The following is a 16,874-nucleotide window of genomic DNA, read 5'->3' on the forward strand; positions in this document are numbered from 1 at the left end:
AAATTTTGCGCCAACCTTAAAAGAATAGTCCAATAATCCATTTCATTACAATAATTGTCACATTGACAGTGAACACAACCACGATTTTTACAATTTAAAATTATATATATTAAATAGGGATTTTCCTTGAAATATATAATGAAAGCAGGGTCTAAAAAACAAGTATAATATCATTCATAATAATTATTAAAGATTTGAAAACGTTGAAATATTCCAATCTATGTAGGTGTTATTTGCAATACTAAGGTGAGCCATTTTTTATGGTCATTTTCAACTTTTTATAACTATAAAAAGGATGAGGTATCTTCAATTTATAATATAAGAATGATATATATTATATATGATATTTGATAGGATATGATATGATAATGATACTCTTCATCACTGTCACGTACATTGAAAGTACAATTTATGTTAACCTATACCAAGTACTTGCTAAACTACGGTTAAATCACTAGCCAAGTATGATACTGTCTAAAAATCTAACAACTAGGATAAACAACTACACAATGCGGTCCATATGTATGGAATAATTTTAGAATTATTATGTACTATGTGAAAAAACCTGAAACACGTCGATTTTTATTCTTAAATTGACAATTTATAGTATGAAAAGATTATCCCCATCTAGCACCCCCTAGAAAACTTTAAATAGGAAAGGGAGTCGTGTGGCACCTTGTCGGAAAGGGATTCTAGTCTTTTGTTCAGCAATATAAAGATTTTTAAATTTGATGGAATCATTACAGAAAATTAATTTTTAAGACTTTAAATTTTGAGAATGTCTTTATCACAAAGTTTTACGTAGAATGAAGATAATAAATTAATTTTTCAAAACGACCACCATTCCCTTATTGACAATAACCGAGGAGATTTTGGAATTCTCGTACAACATTTTGTATGACCTCAGGGGCTGTTTTGTTAATTTCTTCCGTTATAATAAACAATATTGTCTGGTCTTTTAAAATATACTTTAGAAATAATCAGGTATTTTCGTATCTGTTCTACTAAACAACGGTTGTAGTAATAAAACAACAGCTCAAAAGGAAGTTCGCGAAATTTTCAATAATAAACACGTTTCGCAGTCGATAGTTAGCAAAATTCTGAAAAAGTTTCGTGAAACTAGACATGTAAAAAATATTTAAAAACTAGGTAGAAATGTTCAATTTAATGATGAAAAAAGATAGATTTACTACTAAAGATTGAGAAAAATCCGCAAAAGACAACTTAAGATCTTGCTGCAGACAATGATGTGTGTAAATCTATTTTGAGAGTTTTGCATAAAGAAAAATACCCCCCTTCATTTGGTTCAGGAGTTAAATGAAGATGATCTTGTTAGAAGGCAAGAATTCTATGAATTTGCAGTTCATGAACAAAATAGTTTTTTCAGATGAAGCAACGTTTCATTTTAACGGAACGGTTAACAAACAAAACTGTAGATATCGGAGGAGAGAAACTCCTCACTGGATGTGTGAGGCTCATACTCAATATCCTAAAAAAGTCAACGAGGGCACAGTTAATGGTGAGGTTTATCTAGATTTTTTGATTAACTTCTTAGAGCCTACATTACGAAGACTATTTTCTGATGTTAATCATTCAAATGATAGATGGATTGATCTATTTACAATCCACAAGACTTGGCTTCACCGCATTTTATTATTTAAACGAGGTTTTGCCAATAGGTGGATTGGAAGACGTGGAAAGATCGAGTGGCCGGCTAGATCCCCGATTTGACTCCTCTCGATAATGTTTTAAGGGGTTATTTAAAATAGAAAGCATATTTCAATACAAAAGATAATATTTCTAATCAAAAAGTAAGCATAACGGAAGAAATTGACAAAATAACCCTTGAGGTCATACAAGTAGTACGAGAATTCCAAAATCGCCTCGGTTATTGTCATATTATGCAACATCATTATTTTCATTCTACGTAAAGCTTTGTGATAAAGACATTCTGAAAATTTAACATCTTAAAAATTAATTTTCTTGTTATGATTGCACCAAATTTAAAAAAAAATTATATTGCTGAACAGAGGACTAAAAAATTCCTTTCCAAAAAGGTGCCAAACGTTCCCAATTGTTACTTAAAATTTTCGAGGGGGTGCTGGAGAGGGATAATATTTTCTTACTGTAAATTGTCAATTTAAGAATAAAAATCGACCTGTTTCAGGTTTTTAATGAAATAATTAAATTTATTCCATAAATATATACCACATTGTATAATTTGGATATTTAAGTAAAGTCATCAAATAACTAAATAACTTCACTATAAAATTAAAAAAGGTTATAGAACAGTATTGATCCATGTTCTCGAATTTGTTGATTTGAACGGCTTCCTTACTGAACTAATGGATTGTTGACATGGTTACCACATAAAAAAATTGAATTACCAAGCACTACTTTATGTTTTTAACGATGGTACTTCACTACGTTATTTTTATTTCCTTTACATAAAATTTGCAATGCTTCAATAAATTCGTGCAATTATAAAGACTGCTTTTGTCTCTACTCATATCCAAACTCAAGTACTTTAGATCAATCACCCCTATTTCGTTCCAATCTTTTTCGTAATCAAAAAGGAAGAAAGGAAAACAATGCATTTTTTGATACAAATTCAATCATTTTTGATATAAATATCTTTCTTATGTAGTTTTTTCCCCTACACCAATTATTTCTATAATAATATTTGATAATGACCTACTTTCCTTTTTCAATTTGATCTTCTCTTTGCATGACTATTTACAAAATCTCTTTGTCGAATTGTCTTAACACGTTGAGCCCCAATCGAAATTGATAAACTTGCATGGGCCCAAACTTTTGTTTTGTTTTTACACTTTATATGGGGGATCTAATGGAAAATAAAGAAAAAAAGTGCGAAAAAATTATGTTTTTTGTTTGCGGTCCATAGGCCCGCTCTGGGCCCGAGGGAAAGTTTACCGCTAAAACTGTCCCCAGTGCCGATAGACGTTGTACAAAAAAAGCTGAGCATAAAATTACGATCAAACAAAACGGAAAAGGATAACAATATTGTAATGGAAGGATAAGTGTGACCTCTTGATGTTTTCTACAAAGCAAGCTGATGAGACAGTAAGCATTAATAGACGATCAGGAGTGATTATAAAGCCTCAAGCCGTAGTCGACTATAACAAAGGCAAATCTTCTGTAGATCTCTCCGATCAAGTTTCATGCTACAACACTTCTTTGAGAAGGACGTTGAAGTGGTCTGGGAAAATTGCTATTTAGCTGCTATTTGGTACAGCAATGGTAAATGCTTTAATTCTTTATAAACGAATAACTAAAAAGGATATATCGATTACAGACTTTCAAATTAGTATAGCAAAGGAGTTACTGAAGAAAGAAACTACGCATGTTGCTGACCAAGAGATGCCAAAATAAAAAAAACCATTGCCTAGTGAAGAAAGAAGGTCCAAGTCACAATGTGAGAAGAGCTTGTGTATAGTGTCGTGAAAAAATCCAAAGTAATAAAAGGGATTATTTTTGCAGTGTTTGTTTTGGAAAATCACATTATTGTATTCCGTGTTTTGCGGGAAAACATGAAAAATTGTGATTGTAAATTTATTGTTATTGTATTTATTTTATAATAAAAGTTCCGGTTTTTTTAATTTGTTCTTTTTTTATTCCTTAGAAACAAAATATACCAAAAATAGGTACATGTAATGTAAAGGTAGCACAAATTAACAATTTTAATAAATATTATTTGAATTATGATGAAAGAAACAGAAAAAAATATAAAAAGTAAGGTTTTTTGTATCACAATGGAGTTGAGGATCATGAAAAAAAAAAAAAAAACAAATGGATCAAGTGTGGGGCAATGTTTCAAGGACCCAGGACGGTCTAACCAAATTGTAAAACCCATTTAAATGCGGTCCCTTGCCATGGAGAAGGTTTGAAATAAAATACGTTGTGCGGTCCATAGGATCGTTCTGGGCTGTGGGGAAGTTGCAGTTGCAGGCTTGTGGAGTGCATCGAGCATCAACTTGTTAAACAACTACTCTGAAAAGTCGCGCAAAGAGCTATTTGGCATCTAATCTACCGCGTATTACGCATTGCGCTAGTGTGAATGCAGCCAGTTAGCCAGTTAAATCAGCTACTTAGTTTTAGAACGCCAAGATTATAAATAGGTCATACAAAGGGCCCGCAGAGTACGTTAGTGTATCCCAGATGAATAGTAATGCTGCAGCAGCTTGAATCGAAAGGTATATACGTTATTCAATTAGCCAACTTAACTGAATTCTGGCATTTCATTTGCAGTTTTTTCTATCAAGATATTACAAGGCGACTGCGAAGAACTAACAATTGTCTTTTAGATCATTAATAGAAAATATATATTATTATTATTATAAATTATTAGTTTTTTAGTCTTCAATCTTTTTAGATCTCTGCAAGAGTTCAACACTTATACATTAGCTGCTCCTTTTATAAAATGAAGTTACACTTAGCATAGTGAAAACAATGTGTTGGTTTCTCAGAAGAAGCTAATTTTGTTTTCTATATTTTGTAATAAGTAGACCGAAAGTTTATAATGCAATAATTACCTGTTCGTTTGAGGTTTCTTTTAGCAATGAAATACTTGATGAACAAAGGAATGCAGCAATTCGAATTACTTCTTTTTAGGTACCAGATTGCAATGACCGCCATGAGCATGATTAAAATCTCGAAAAACCATCTTGCCCCATTTTTCCACAACGTCCGAGCACATTGGAGAGGTTCTTTCGAAAGGATCCCATTTACTAATTTCACTAACATAATTAGGCTTCATGCCTAAAATAATAATTCATTTTTTTCTTATATTGCCTTATTAATATAAATACATGAGTTTACTAGTAGATGATCGAATTGAAAATAGAATAGACTGTAATAATAATTGAACAAAAGTTCTTTGAGCAATAATAATGATAGTTATAAAATGGTGGTGAATTGAAATTCCTGATATCTTTGAGTTGATGAGGGATTTCGATGTACTAATATTATATTGTTATTACTTACACATTTTTCTCTCATCTCGAATGTCATCACATACCTTTTGACATTCTTTGTGAAATATTATACAAGAGTCCACACTGTATGGTCTATAATATGGACCCGGAGGGGATCTTGGACACGTTATGTCAACTTTTGGTTGGAATATCAGGGGAGGTTCTAAAATTTATGGTGTAATTAGAAAAAATTAAAAACATTAGTTATTCTTTGCTTTCTACAAAAAGCCCTTTAAGGTAAGCATTATCTTAACTAAGCCGAAATTTCTGAAACGGTTGGCGATATTCATACTAAATACACTGTTTACACCACTACGATACCAACACTTATCATTACATTGTTTGATGCGCGTTTCGATAACTAAGTTATCGTCTTCAGAGACTGAAGGTAAACTAAAACCTAATAACTTACCTGTTTTATACTAAATTTTCCTACCAATAAAACTTCTTCCGCGAAAATTAATTCCATCGGGAAGACCTAGAATGTTTACCTTCAGTCACTGAAGATGATAACTTGGTTATCAAAACCCGCGTCAGACAGTGTAATTGTGAGTGTTGGTGTAGTGGTGTTGTTAACAGTGTATTCTTTAAGCATTATCTTACTAATTACTATTTAAGGAATAATTTTTAATAGAATAAAATAATTTCTTGACATAATTATGAGCTATGATAAAATAAAAAATATCAGAAAGTACTATGGGAGATCAATCCATATCTTTGGTTAGTAATTGCACTTGTTATGTAATTTCTCTTCATTTCTTCCGATCTCTTATTTTTTCTCCTCTTTTTTTCTTTCTACCCTTCCTTCCCTGTCGTAAATTATCCTCTTCCTCTACTGACCATTTCGATCTAGGTCTTCCAAATAGTATATAAGCCACTATGGAACACTTTGGCCTTTGAACGCGCGCGAATTATCACTGCTAACCACAGTCTTGGCCATAACGGATACTCAACATATTATCGAAAAGAAGTATCAAAATGTATATACGGAGCTATGTTGGACGGCGGGGTATATTGGAAAATTGATATAAGAGGTGTATCACATAATGGTTCTGAAGGTAATCAGAGCTCACTATATGAGCCAGCAGGTCATTCAATTAGAGCGTTACGGTAGAATAAATTATGCAGCCACTGAATCGGAATTTTTCGGCGCAGTACAGCCGTCATAAGTTATGAAATCAAACGAATTAATTGCGCAGACAGGTAGACGTCCCAAATTTATATAGCGAACCCATTATTTCCTCCTATTTTTCTAAGATGTAGAATACATTTCAGCCAATATAATAATTTTTTAAGGTTGTAGAAAACAGAATAGGTGTTGACTGCCGGACTGTTTAGATGTAGTGTACGCTCCGCTCCGATTTGGTACTAATGTTGCTTGAAAAAAACCCCAAGTGATTACTGGAAACTTATTCAATGTTCAAAGCATTTTCGGAGATGAATGTTTATTTCACACGTGAGTTTTTACTGGTTCAAAAGGGACTTAAAATGATGTCAAAAACGGAAGAAAACATGGAAAAATTGTTGAAATATTTGGTCGTCTAAGTATTTACTAAGTTCTTCGTGAGCATGACAAATATCCTATTTCCTGAATCCTTCACCAGAATCATATTTCTGACAATCCTACCCATATCACAATTTTGTATCTCCCAAGATTAAGTCAGCGCTGAAGGAAATAAAATTTGAAAGTGTGGAGAGTTTAAAGCAAAAGTGATTAAGGTTTTCAACCAACTGACTTCAACAATAGAAATCTCGTATGATGCGATGTGGGGGTTCTTAAGGAGAGTATATACAAGGGATTTATCGCTCGCTATTTTGACCAGTCTTTCTTTCTTGATAAAACCCATTCGTTGACGTCATCTATTTTGCCCAATCTTCTGATGTTCTCACTTCTTTCCCTGTCCAGTAGGATTTCTCCGGGTATCCTGCGTAGCACTTTTATCTCTGCTGTTTCCATCACTGTTTTCACCGTTTCTGGCCGTGACTCTGCGGTGTAGGTCATTATGGGTCTTATCGTGGCCTTGTGTATTCTCGATTTGGGTTCTATTCCGATATGTTTATTTTGCCATATGGTTTCGTTCAAACATGCCGCTTTTCTTAAAGCTTCAGTTGTTTGCTCTCTTAATTCGTACTCTACGTCTCCAAATCCTGGAATCTCGATTCCTAGGTATTTGAATTTCATTAATTGGAAAATTATCTGGTCGTCTACGACTAGCTTACATCTTATCGGAGTTTTGGATGTGGTTATACACTATGTTTTGGACGCAGATATTATCATATGGAGAGATTTAGCTATGCAGTTTAACACATGTAAAAGCCTTTGAAGATCATCCTCATTTTTGGCGACTAGAACAAGATCGTCACCGTAACATAATATTGTAATATTTTGGTCCCTATCTGGTAGTCCCTTAGCTTTCTTATTTTCTTGATTATTTCGTCCATAATGATTTTGAAAAGCAAGGAGCTTAAGGAGTCTCCCTGTCGAATCCCTTCACGTACTGCTATTTGCTCCATTAGCACTTCGTTCACTTTGTTTTGGACTTGTTGTCCATGTATATATTTTCAATGGTTTCTATAAAGTCATAAGGGATTTGTTTATCGTATAGTAGATGTACTACTTCTTTAATTGTTCTCGATTGAAGTCTTTTGTAGATCTATAAAGCACATAAACGCTGGTCTTTTGTACTCAATCGATTTTTCTTTGATCTGCGGACGATTTTCCGGATCTAAATCCCTGTTGCTCATCATGTTTATTTTGTTTGTGATGACTTTTGTTGAAAGAGTACTACCCAGAAAATTTGCTTGTTTCTAAAGATAAATTCTGTGATCCTATTTTCCACAGCTTAATTGTAAATAGAGAAGCCCATATAGCATACCTGAATAATATTATTATTTTTTAAAAATCATGCAAAACTTATTTTTTTCTCATTTATTTATATTAATGATAATTGAACAGTTTTTATTATTTTCAATGTTGTAAGCTGTTCAGTTACTTCCGTACTAAGGAGCTGAAAAGCAATTACAGTACCGATTTTTATCGACCAATCAGCATTATCGTACCAATTTACTGCTGATTTCGTCAGAAATTTAATCTCACAAATTCTTATATTGTATGCATTACGAATTTTGCAGGTAAATTAAATTCCAGTTTAAGTTATCCACAATTTTATTCTTGTATACTCTATCAATAAATTAAACAAAACTCTGTGTGAATAGATAATTTTTATGACGCTTATGAATTGATGAATATAATCATCTAATTGTGTCTCCTTAATGCACATTCTGGATGATTAGTAGATATACTTCTTCGATCTTCTGACAGGATCATGTAATCCGTCTCTTATTATCAAGGTACCAAGTCTAGAAACTGTGTCCATATATTCAGTATATCCTGGAGTTACTGTGAATGTTCCTCCCTTACATGCTCCAACTGAAAAATTAATAATATTGAATTTCAGTCAAAAAGTGATGGTGAGCCAACTACGGATCGTTTATTGTGAAATTTCCAAACTATAGAGAAAAATAATGACAAATTGTAGAAGAAAATAAAAACGTAATCAAGAAATTTATAGTTCGAATCGAAAAATATACGATGTTAATTATAAGAATTGTGGCTTTGGAGTAAATGGTAAAACTGGGTTATTTCATCCATATATTATGTCAAAGAAAAGATTAATTTTAGTTCCAATATAAAGTCGACAGTTCATTTAGTTTCTGCTAAATATCTTAACAATGAGATAAGATAAGAAAACGATCCTCATAATCAATGAAATTAGTGGAATAAATAGATGAAACCGTTAACTGTACGAGAACAGCCTCGAGAGTGGTGTCTTGAACAATACTGTATAGAAAAAGAACAATGGAAATATAACAAAGCATGAACTTCTTTTTTTGTTTTGGTTGCAGCCCTCAACTTAATTCCCAACTGTTGGAGTTGAGTTGAATTTGTACGATTATTATGTTTTTCTATATGGGTCGGCGTAAGTCAGGTAACAAATTTATTGAAAGAAATTACAAAAGGAATTCGCAAAAGGTTTAGTGTAAGTGTTCAAATTGATGCTAATCTTGATCAATGCATTTACGGCAACGTTTCTAAATGGAGAGGTAGGTCCGGCGAAACATGTCAAGCTGTCAGTGAAAAGTTTCAAATTCTTCCTCAATTGCAGCTCGGAGGCCGGAAAGGGTGCGTGTTCCTCCCTCTTGCAGAAACATGGTTCTTGAGACGGTCCCACAGGAAGAAATTATAGGGTGTCAGGTCACATGATCATGCGGGCCACTCAACCAACTCAGCCATGACCCTCAAAAAAGTATGAAACCACGAGACCCACATGGTTATCTGCCCCTCCCCCACACACACTTCAGGCAGATTTAATTCTTCTTCAAGGAAGACGTAAGGATTCTGGTAGTTCCGGTACATGCAGTAATGCCGGTGGACCGTACCGTTCAGCTTAAAGGCTGCTTCATCCGACCACAAAATACATGCTGGAACTGCGGATTTTCCTGCATCCGAGGTACCACATGCATAATTCAAATCTACGATCGAAATCATCATCGTGAAGTGCGTGGAGGAGACGCGAACGGTAAGTTAGACAGTGCATGCTTTTCAGCATTCGTCGTAAAGAATGATCGGATATTAGAAGTTCTCTCGATCACCGCACTGTAAATTGGTTCGGCTGCTCAACTGACGCTAGCGCCACTGTTTACATATTTTCGTTAGTTATTACAGATGTCGGTCGTCCAGAACTCGGCGCGTCGGTAACAGAGCCCGTTTTTAAGAATTTTTGGTCCGTCCTTTAGACGAATGAGTCCGGAAACTTTTCTTAAAATTCAGTAACATAGTTTCGTAATCCGCGTTTGTATGCAACTACGACTTAACATAAAAAACCCTTGTTATTCATTCTAAATGACATAACTACCTGAAGCACGAACAAGCTTCGTTTCAATCTTTTTCTACAGCATTGCCAGATTTATGAGCGTTGCCGATTTTTCGAGACCGTTGCCTGACTTATGTCGACCTTTGTAAAGCAACTGCTTTAGTTTTGTCATGAAAATGAGTAATCACATTAGAAGTGAAGATTCAATTTTTGGAAAATCTGATGAAAAAACCTCCGCAAATTGTAGTTGGTATATAAAGATGAATGTATGTTAGAATACGCGAGTTTGATTCAGCGAAGTAATTTTAAAAGGGGCGTTAATCAGTTGACGATTAGATTTGATCGGCGCTTAACCATCTACATATTATTTGAGGAGTTAGATATCTGTAATAGGTTACAAAAAGATTCAAATATGCGCAAGTCTTGCGCAAAAATAATGCAAAACATTTTGTCACTCCCTCACTGATGTAAACAATTTTCTCAATCATATATTCCTAGTTTTCATAGCTAGTTATTTCACCTTAATCCATTTTATACGGATACATTAGAAGCGTCTATTTTTATCCTCTCCTTGCACTGAAATTTTAGCATTAAAATTTTGGAATTTACAGGAATTTATTCATAACTCGGGAACTTGTTATATCATGCCATATCTGCCTAGCATTAGAGCTCTCTCAATCAGCTTTAGGCCTGAGATTGATAGAACATTAGTTGCCAAAAGTTACCACTTATGACCAAAAACGAACGCGAAAAGCTATCCCGAAGGTTTTGTTTTGCAAATCTATGGTAGAAGCTTGATGACCCAAATAATCACTGGAGATAAGAACGAGATATTTGCGCTTCGCCCTGAGACCAGTGAACAAAATTTGCAGCGGGTGGAAATGAATGGGGATCTAAGTAGTGACTGAAACTAGTATTAATCGTCCAATACTGATGTAATCTTCTTCTTCCTATTCCATTTTAGGCAGATTACCTGTTCATTCTTCGCAGCATGCCTATTGTCTAAATTGATGGTAAGATTATCACTACATCTTTTTCGTGGCCTTCCCATACTTCTTCTCCCCAGTGGTAAGTTGACTCGTGCTATCCTTACTATTCTTTCTTCGCTCATTCTACTTATGTGTTCGTCCCAATCGCGCTTTCTGCTCAGTACCCATTCGTTAATATTTTCCACTCTGCATTTTTGTCTTATGTCGTCGCTACCTTCCCTGTCTATGAGCGTTTTTCCAATAATTTTTCGTATGACTTTCATTTCGCTTGTTTTCAGGAGCCTTTTTGTTTTTGCTGATCAGGCCGAGTTTCTGCTGTGTACGTCATTACGGGTCTGATTACAGTTTTGTAGGTTCTTGACTTATCCTCAATACTTATGTATTTGTTTTTCCATATAGTGTCGTTCAGACCAGCTGCTTTGATTGTTTGCTGGCTTAATTCTGTCTCAATATCACCATATCCGGATAGTTCTATATCCAGATATTTGAATTTCACTTCTTGCTGGATTATTTTCTCGTCTACGACCAACCTGCATCTAAGAGGTATTTTTGATGTTGTCATGCTTTTTGTTTTGGGGCAGAAACACATGTAATCGTTTATCGTAAATATTCTCCTATCGACAAAACATTGAATAATTCTGTTATAGTCCTAATGGTTATGCTCAGGGCATATGCTTCCTGTTAAAACAACTAAAAGTGGTGGAATAAAAGACGTCGTCAAGGAAGCTATGGTTCAAAACATGTTAACTTCAGACCTTTACCAAGGATACTTTTATCCATCGAAGAAACGTTGGAATCGTTATGTAGAGTAAAATGAGGATAATTATGTAAAAAACTTTTGTTGTTTCAATAGATAAATTCTCAGATCCTATTTTCCATAACTTAATTGTAAAGACCTAACCTATATGGCACTTATGGTAGTAATACATTATAAATAATAAACCTTGTTTGCTTGTGAATCACGTGATATATTGCGAGAGTAGGATTAACCAGAAAAGATTCCTGTACTTATTTTGAGAAAAAAATCAGGATATTATATAATCTTGGATTTCTCGATAGAGGATGGGATTAAGATGAATGTAGCTCTGGAGTACATGAGAAAGGAGGCTGTCATATATACAAATCCTCAAACAATATATGGCACTAACTGAGTAACTTTGTTTATAATAAACATCACAATACTCTAATACCCTTGTAGCCAGACACTTCACAATGAAATTTTCATCTTTGATTAAAATATGATAATCACAAATAAACTGATGTTGGACGAAGTAACGAAAAAAGAACAGGCTAAAGAGGCACAAAAGAGTAAAATAATTGTTCACTTATATAATGTTGATAACCAAAAAATAAAAGTTTCACATCACCAGTTTGAGAAAAAAATTTAGGTAGATAATATAAATGTTTCAGTTCGGAATAATGATATGTAGTTGTATATCAAGTTACTATACGCTAAATAAAATTGTAGTACTAACGAATTTGCTTAGAATCATCTCTAACATGTCCTCCAGATCCACGTCCTCCGGGACCACGTGTTTTGAATTGTTCGTTAGTGAAAGCAGAACATTTTTTGTACACTTTCATTTTCTGAATAGGTCTACAAATATCTCCTGGAAGTCTTGTTGGTTCTGGACACGGAGCCAATCCCTCAACTCCAGCGGCTCTTATTAATTCGTCGTAGGGAGCGTTAGGGTATTCCTCTGAAAGAAAACAAATAAGTATGGTTGAATTAAAATGATTATAAATTCCTTACCAGGTGATTTTTTTACAAAAAGCACTATAACATAACATATGAATTATGGTATTGAACCATATTTTAGAAATATCATTCTTATTCATTTTTCTACCGTTATATACTGATTAATGTTTTTCTGATAAAAAGTAACGAAAAACAGTGTAAGCCTTAATCAAAATTGCAAATTAGTGTCGCAATGCGGTAGATAGTAGATAGACAAAATGACACGAGAGTAGTAAGTAATGAAGTTAGTTAAGTATTAATGATGAGTTAATGAATATATTGTTTCGCAATAGATTTCATCGTTGAAAATAGAACTTCTATGAGCAGCTTTTTACGCTCATTTCAATAATGCCTTCGTTTTTCTCTACCACGTCTGGTAAACTCACAAATCTTTTTTTACAAGTTGTCGAAAGCAAATATAAACAAATACCGGATACGGTAGTGAGTTAATTTGTCACTTTATAGTCACCTCAGGTTCATTTCTTGTTCTACTTCAGATAACTGTGAAAATAGTGTCAATACAAAAAGAGCGAGTCAAAACGGAAGTATTTGATTAGCCCTGATATGTTTTGTCATATTTGTGATTATTTTACAGCAGCGAAACAGAGAAGTGACATTAATGACAGAGAAGTGATGTTAATGGGTTAGTGAAGAACCTATATTTGGTCTATTTCAACTTAATACTTGGAGATCAAGATAAACCATGTGCTCCATACAAAGTGTGTCCCTTGGTATGGCGAGAACCGCAGAATCATGTGAACGAAGGCTATTTTTGTATGATCAAGACCTGTGGATACAGTTCTAAAAATAAAAAGAGCGTTGTTTACTACAGCATTTCCTCAGCAATACGACCTGTGCCACATGGTCCAGATTTACCGATTCCATCCCCACCTGACATTTTGATTGATGTATCAGCTGAATATGAGAGCGAGGCCAATTCATCTGAGGATGAATTTACTCCCGGAAGATGCAATTAACCACAGCTGTTTACTTAAGCGGAACTGAATGATTTGGTTACATATTTAAGCCAATCGAAAGAGAAATCTGAAGTTCTGGATTAAAAAAAAATTCTAGCCCTATTCTCTACATGATATCGCTATAGAGAACGAGATTTATTACCTTTCTTTGACGGAAAAAATTCAATGGTGCTGTGTTCCTGATCCAATGAATCACTTGCGAAACGTCTGGTAACTTTTTATTTCTCTCCAAAAAGTTTTAAAGGAGTTCTTCTACATAATGACATTAAATACGCCTCCATTCGGTTCACTTGAAGGAAACATATGAAAATGTAGGAACCCCATTGGGCAACATCAAATATGCGGAGCACCAAAGGCTTTTGTGTGGTGATTTCAAAATAATATTAAAATTAATTAAATATTCAACCTTTGTAAAATATTCATTTTCAATCATAAATTTCTGTACACGTAAACTAATATTGAAAACAAAATTTGTGTTGTTGTTATGTGAAAAAACGTGTTTTTCTACATAAAATGCATATCATTATTGAGTGAAATTAGATTATGAGATTGAAAGCTGATATAGAATTAGCATAAGAAACATTTCATTGACAGCTATTTTCATTGAATCATCTGTAAAAATAATTTGCATGGTGATGTAATGGAAAATTACTTTAGCTCACATAAGAAGAAGAAATTACAATGTACTCAAATTCATACTCACTACAAACATTGATTTTATGATGATTCTTCATTGCGAAAATAATTGAGCTTCCCTAAATTATGTTTTATCCAAAAAATAAGAAGATAGATATATTCTAGATTCAGTCATAGGAACATCTTATTTTCTAATATATAACTAGAGGTGTCTGTCATTATTTAAGCAAATTATTGTTTTTTAACAGTTAAATGATCAAGGTATTGTAATAATAATGTAATAATACAGATAATAAGATCATAATTTTAATCTACCTAAATGCAATTTGATTGAATGCTTTACTTCGCCATAACCTCTACCGATATCAATGGATTTTATTTAGTTATGACAGTATTGATAAGGAAATAAAACTGAGAAAAGCTCGTTTTTAACTTACGTTTATGACAGTAATCCACTTGGTAACTGCTAGAAAGTCTGTCTTTGTTTATTCTAGCTATAAGATCATCTGGAGGAGCCGTTCTTAGACATTCGTAAATGAAAGGATACTTTTCTTGTAACTATAAAAAATCATATGTTTATTGATGTTAAACTCATGCATTATAAATTAATTGTAAGTTGAAATATGGTTGGTATGCAGATTTCGAGCAAAAAAAACAGATTTACATCAAGCAACTACAACTAAAAAAATTACCAAGCTATAGGCATCAAAATACAAACTTTTGTTGAGACAGTTTATATTTAATTCAATTATTCTAATGAAATCAGTTCAAAGATGTAGGAGGGCATGCGAAAAAATATACAGATCTTTATATTTTTATATACCTCGTACTTAAGTAATCGATCTCTTCAAGACATAGACGGAAATTATATAGATAAGTTCCTCAAAATAATGAATAACAGTTTCCATATATTTAAATAACTGATCTTTCAAAATATTTCAACTATTAAGACTCAAGAAGAATATACCTGTATTATTCGAATGTGTGCACCGAGCGCCCGTGAGCCGAGCTCACGGTGGTTCGAGCGCACAGATTATATAGTAGGGTGTTTATTACCGTAAATAAAAAAAGAAAAATTATAAAAGAGTCAAAGTAACAAAGAGTGAAACTTTCTCATCAATGCGATTATAGTCATAGTCTCCTAACCTAATCTAATCTAACCTAACATAACTATTCTTTAATCAAAAGGCTTCTACGTGGAAAATTCAAAATCTATCAATATTTGTTTAATATTACATATAATATTGAACATTTGCTCATTTTGGAAAATCTTAGTTGTTGCTGATAATTTTTCGATTTGCCATAATGATAATAATTATTAAAAAGTTCGTATGTTTGCCCATCTCTAGGACTCACTTCGGTAGATCAAATTTTCTTGTGCGCTCGTTGAACGATCTTTCGGATTACCATATTATTCGAGAGTTGGAATAATTAATCTTACCTTTGCCATGAATACATTCGGTTGATTGAATCTGCTGACTTCGGATTCGGGAGCAGATGATACTTTTGCTGTGAAAACTTTGGGCTCCAGTAATGGGCCCATTGGTCCAAGACGACTCCATTCTTCATCTCCAAGAGCGGCAGGACCAATTAAAGTTCTCTGTTGACTCGTGGAAGGAACAGCAGGGAGACAGTGACATTTACAAGTTTGACTTCTATATTCTGGACTGTAAATATGTTCAGGCTCGGGTCTAAAAAATAATTTCATTAACTGATTTTTTTGGAAACAAAACTATTAAAATTGATTTATTTAAAATTTTATCTAGTTTCTGAGAAAATTCCCATTCAATGTTCCAATGTGCGATAAACCTCTATATTCTGAGCCCTAGATTTGAAAAATTCATCCAGGAGGCAAATATACATGGATGTTTATAAGTTCAGAAGGTATTGAGTATGGAACTGACTGATTCGAATGCCAAAAATGCAATTAGTACTCATCGAACTATTTGTTTGAAAATTTTCCATTATTTCACGGTCTACACTCCACAAAAAGAATTGGGAAAAATCGAATCACACTAATCATAGAATAAAACTACTAAGGCATCTCAGTTTTTTAAGAAATATAGAAAAATATCAAAGAGGAGTCCAAGAAAATGATATTTTCAGGGTTTTAGAAGAAGATGACTGCATGCTTATATTTTTTATCCATGATATTTTTGATATATATCAAGCGTTAATAAGGTCCTTCTGATATCAGCCAGGGATTATCAGCAAAGGTACCACCTTGGTCATATTGGTTAGAAACGTTTACTTTATGTTTGTATTCGTGTATCGTGGAAAGTACCTGAGTCCTAATGTTTTAACGTAGGGCCACAAATAATCTTTTCTGTAGGTAGTTACAAATTGTCCCATAACCATTTTGAAATTCTTTATCAAATGATTTAGAAAATACACTGAATTTTGATATAATTGAAAAAAACTATTCAGTAGAGATTATCACACTAATTTTGACATATTATATTATCGTTGTCAATGAGAAGTCAACCATAACCGCAATTTAATAATGTAATAACTATTCGTTATTTATTGGTCGAAAAGCGAATACATGAAACAAATTTTAACAACTGCTGTTAGTAACCGGGAATCATTGGCTATTGAAAATATCAGTTATGAATAAATGTGTCTTTTCCCTATAATGTGAACAACGCATTTTGATACTGTTCTGA

General features: G+C 33.4%; 1 protein-coding gene across 1 annotated transcript; it reads right to left on the reverse strand.

The window, feature by feature from the left end:
• Window positions 1–4,618: 4,618 nt before the first annotated feature.
• On the reverse strand, window positions 4,619–16,566 carry LOC130448292 (uncharacterized). Its single transcript, XM_056785578.1, has 8 exons — window positions 16,493–16,566; window positions 15,650–15,899; window positions 14,646–14,766; window positions 12,333–12,557; window positions 8,298–8,424; window positions 6,885–7,216; window positions 5,005–5,157; window positions 4,619–4,779 (listed from the first exon to the last, which is right to left on the reverse strand). The coding sequence occupies exons 1-8, from the start codon at window positions 16,564–16,566 to the stop codon at window positions 4,619–4,621; spliced, it is 1,443 nt and encodes a 480-aa protein (XP_056641556.1).
• Between the last annotated feature and the right edge of the window lie 308 nt (window positions 16,567–16,874).

This window comes from Diorhabda sublineata, chromosome 8 (genome assembly GCF_026230105.1).
Source record: "Diorhabda sublineata isolate icDioSubl1.1 chromosome 8, icDioSubl1.1, whole genome shotgun sequence".
NCBI lineage: Eukaryota > Metazoa > Arthropoda > Insecta > Coleoptera > Chrysomelidae > Diorhabda > Diorhabda sublineata.

Bases quoted from the DNA above. Each gene is read 5' to 3' on its own strand.
- LOC130448292 (XM_056785578.1), bottom strand. From the start codon at position 16,566: ATGGTTATGGGACAATTTGTAACTACCTACAGAAAAGATTATTTGTGG. The intron at 15,900-16,492 runs GTACTTTCCACG...ATTATTTTTTAG, and splicing joins GTTAAAACATTAGGACTCAG to ACCCGAGCCTGAACATATTT. The intron at 14,767-15,649 runs GTAAGATTAATT...GATTTTTTATAG, and splicing joins CGAATGTATTCATGGCAAAG to TTACAAGAAAAGTATCCTTT.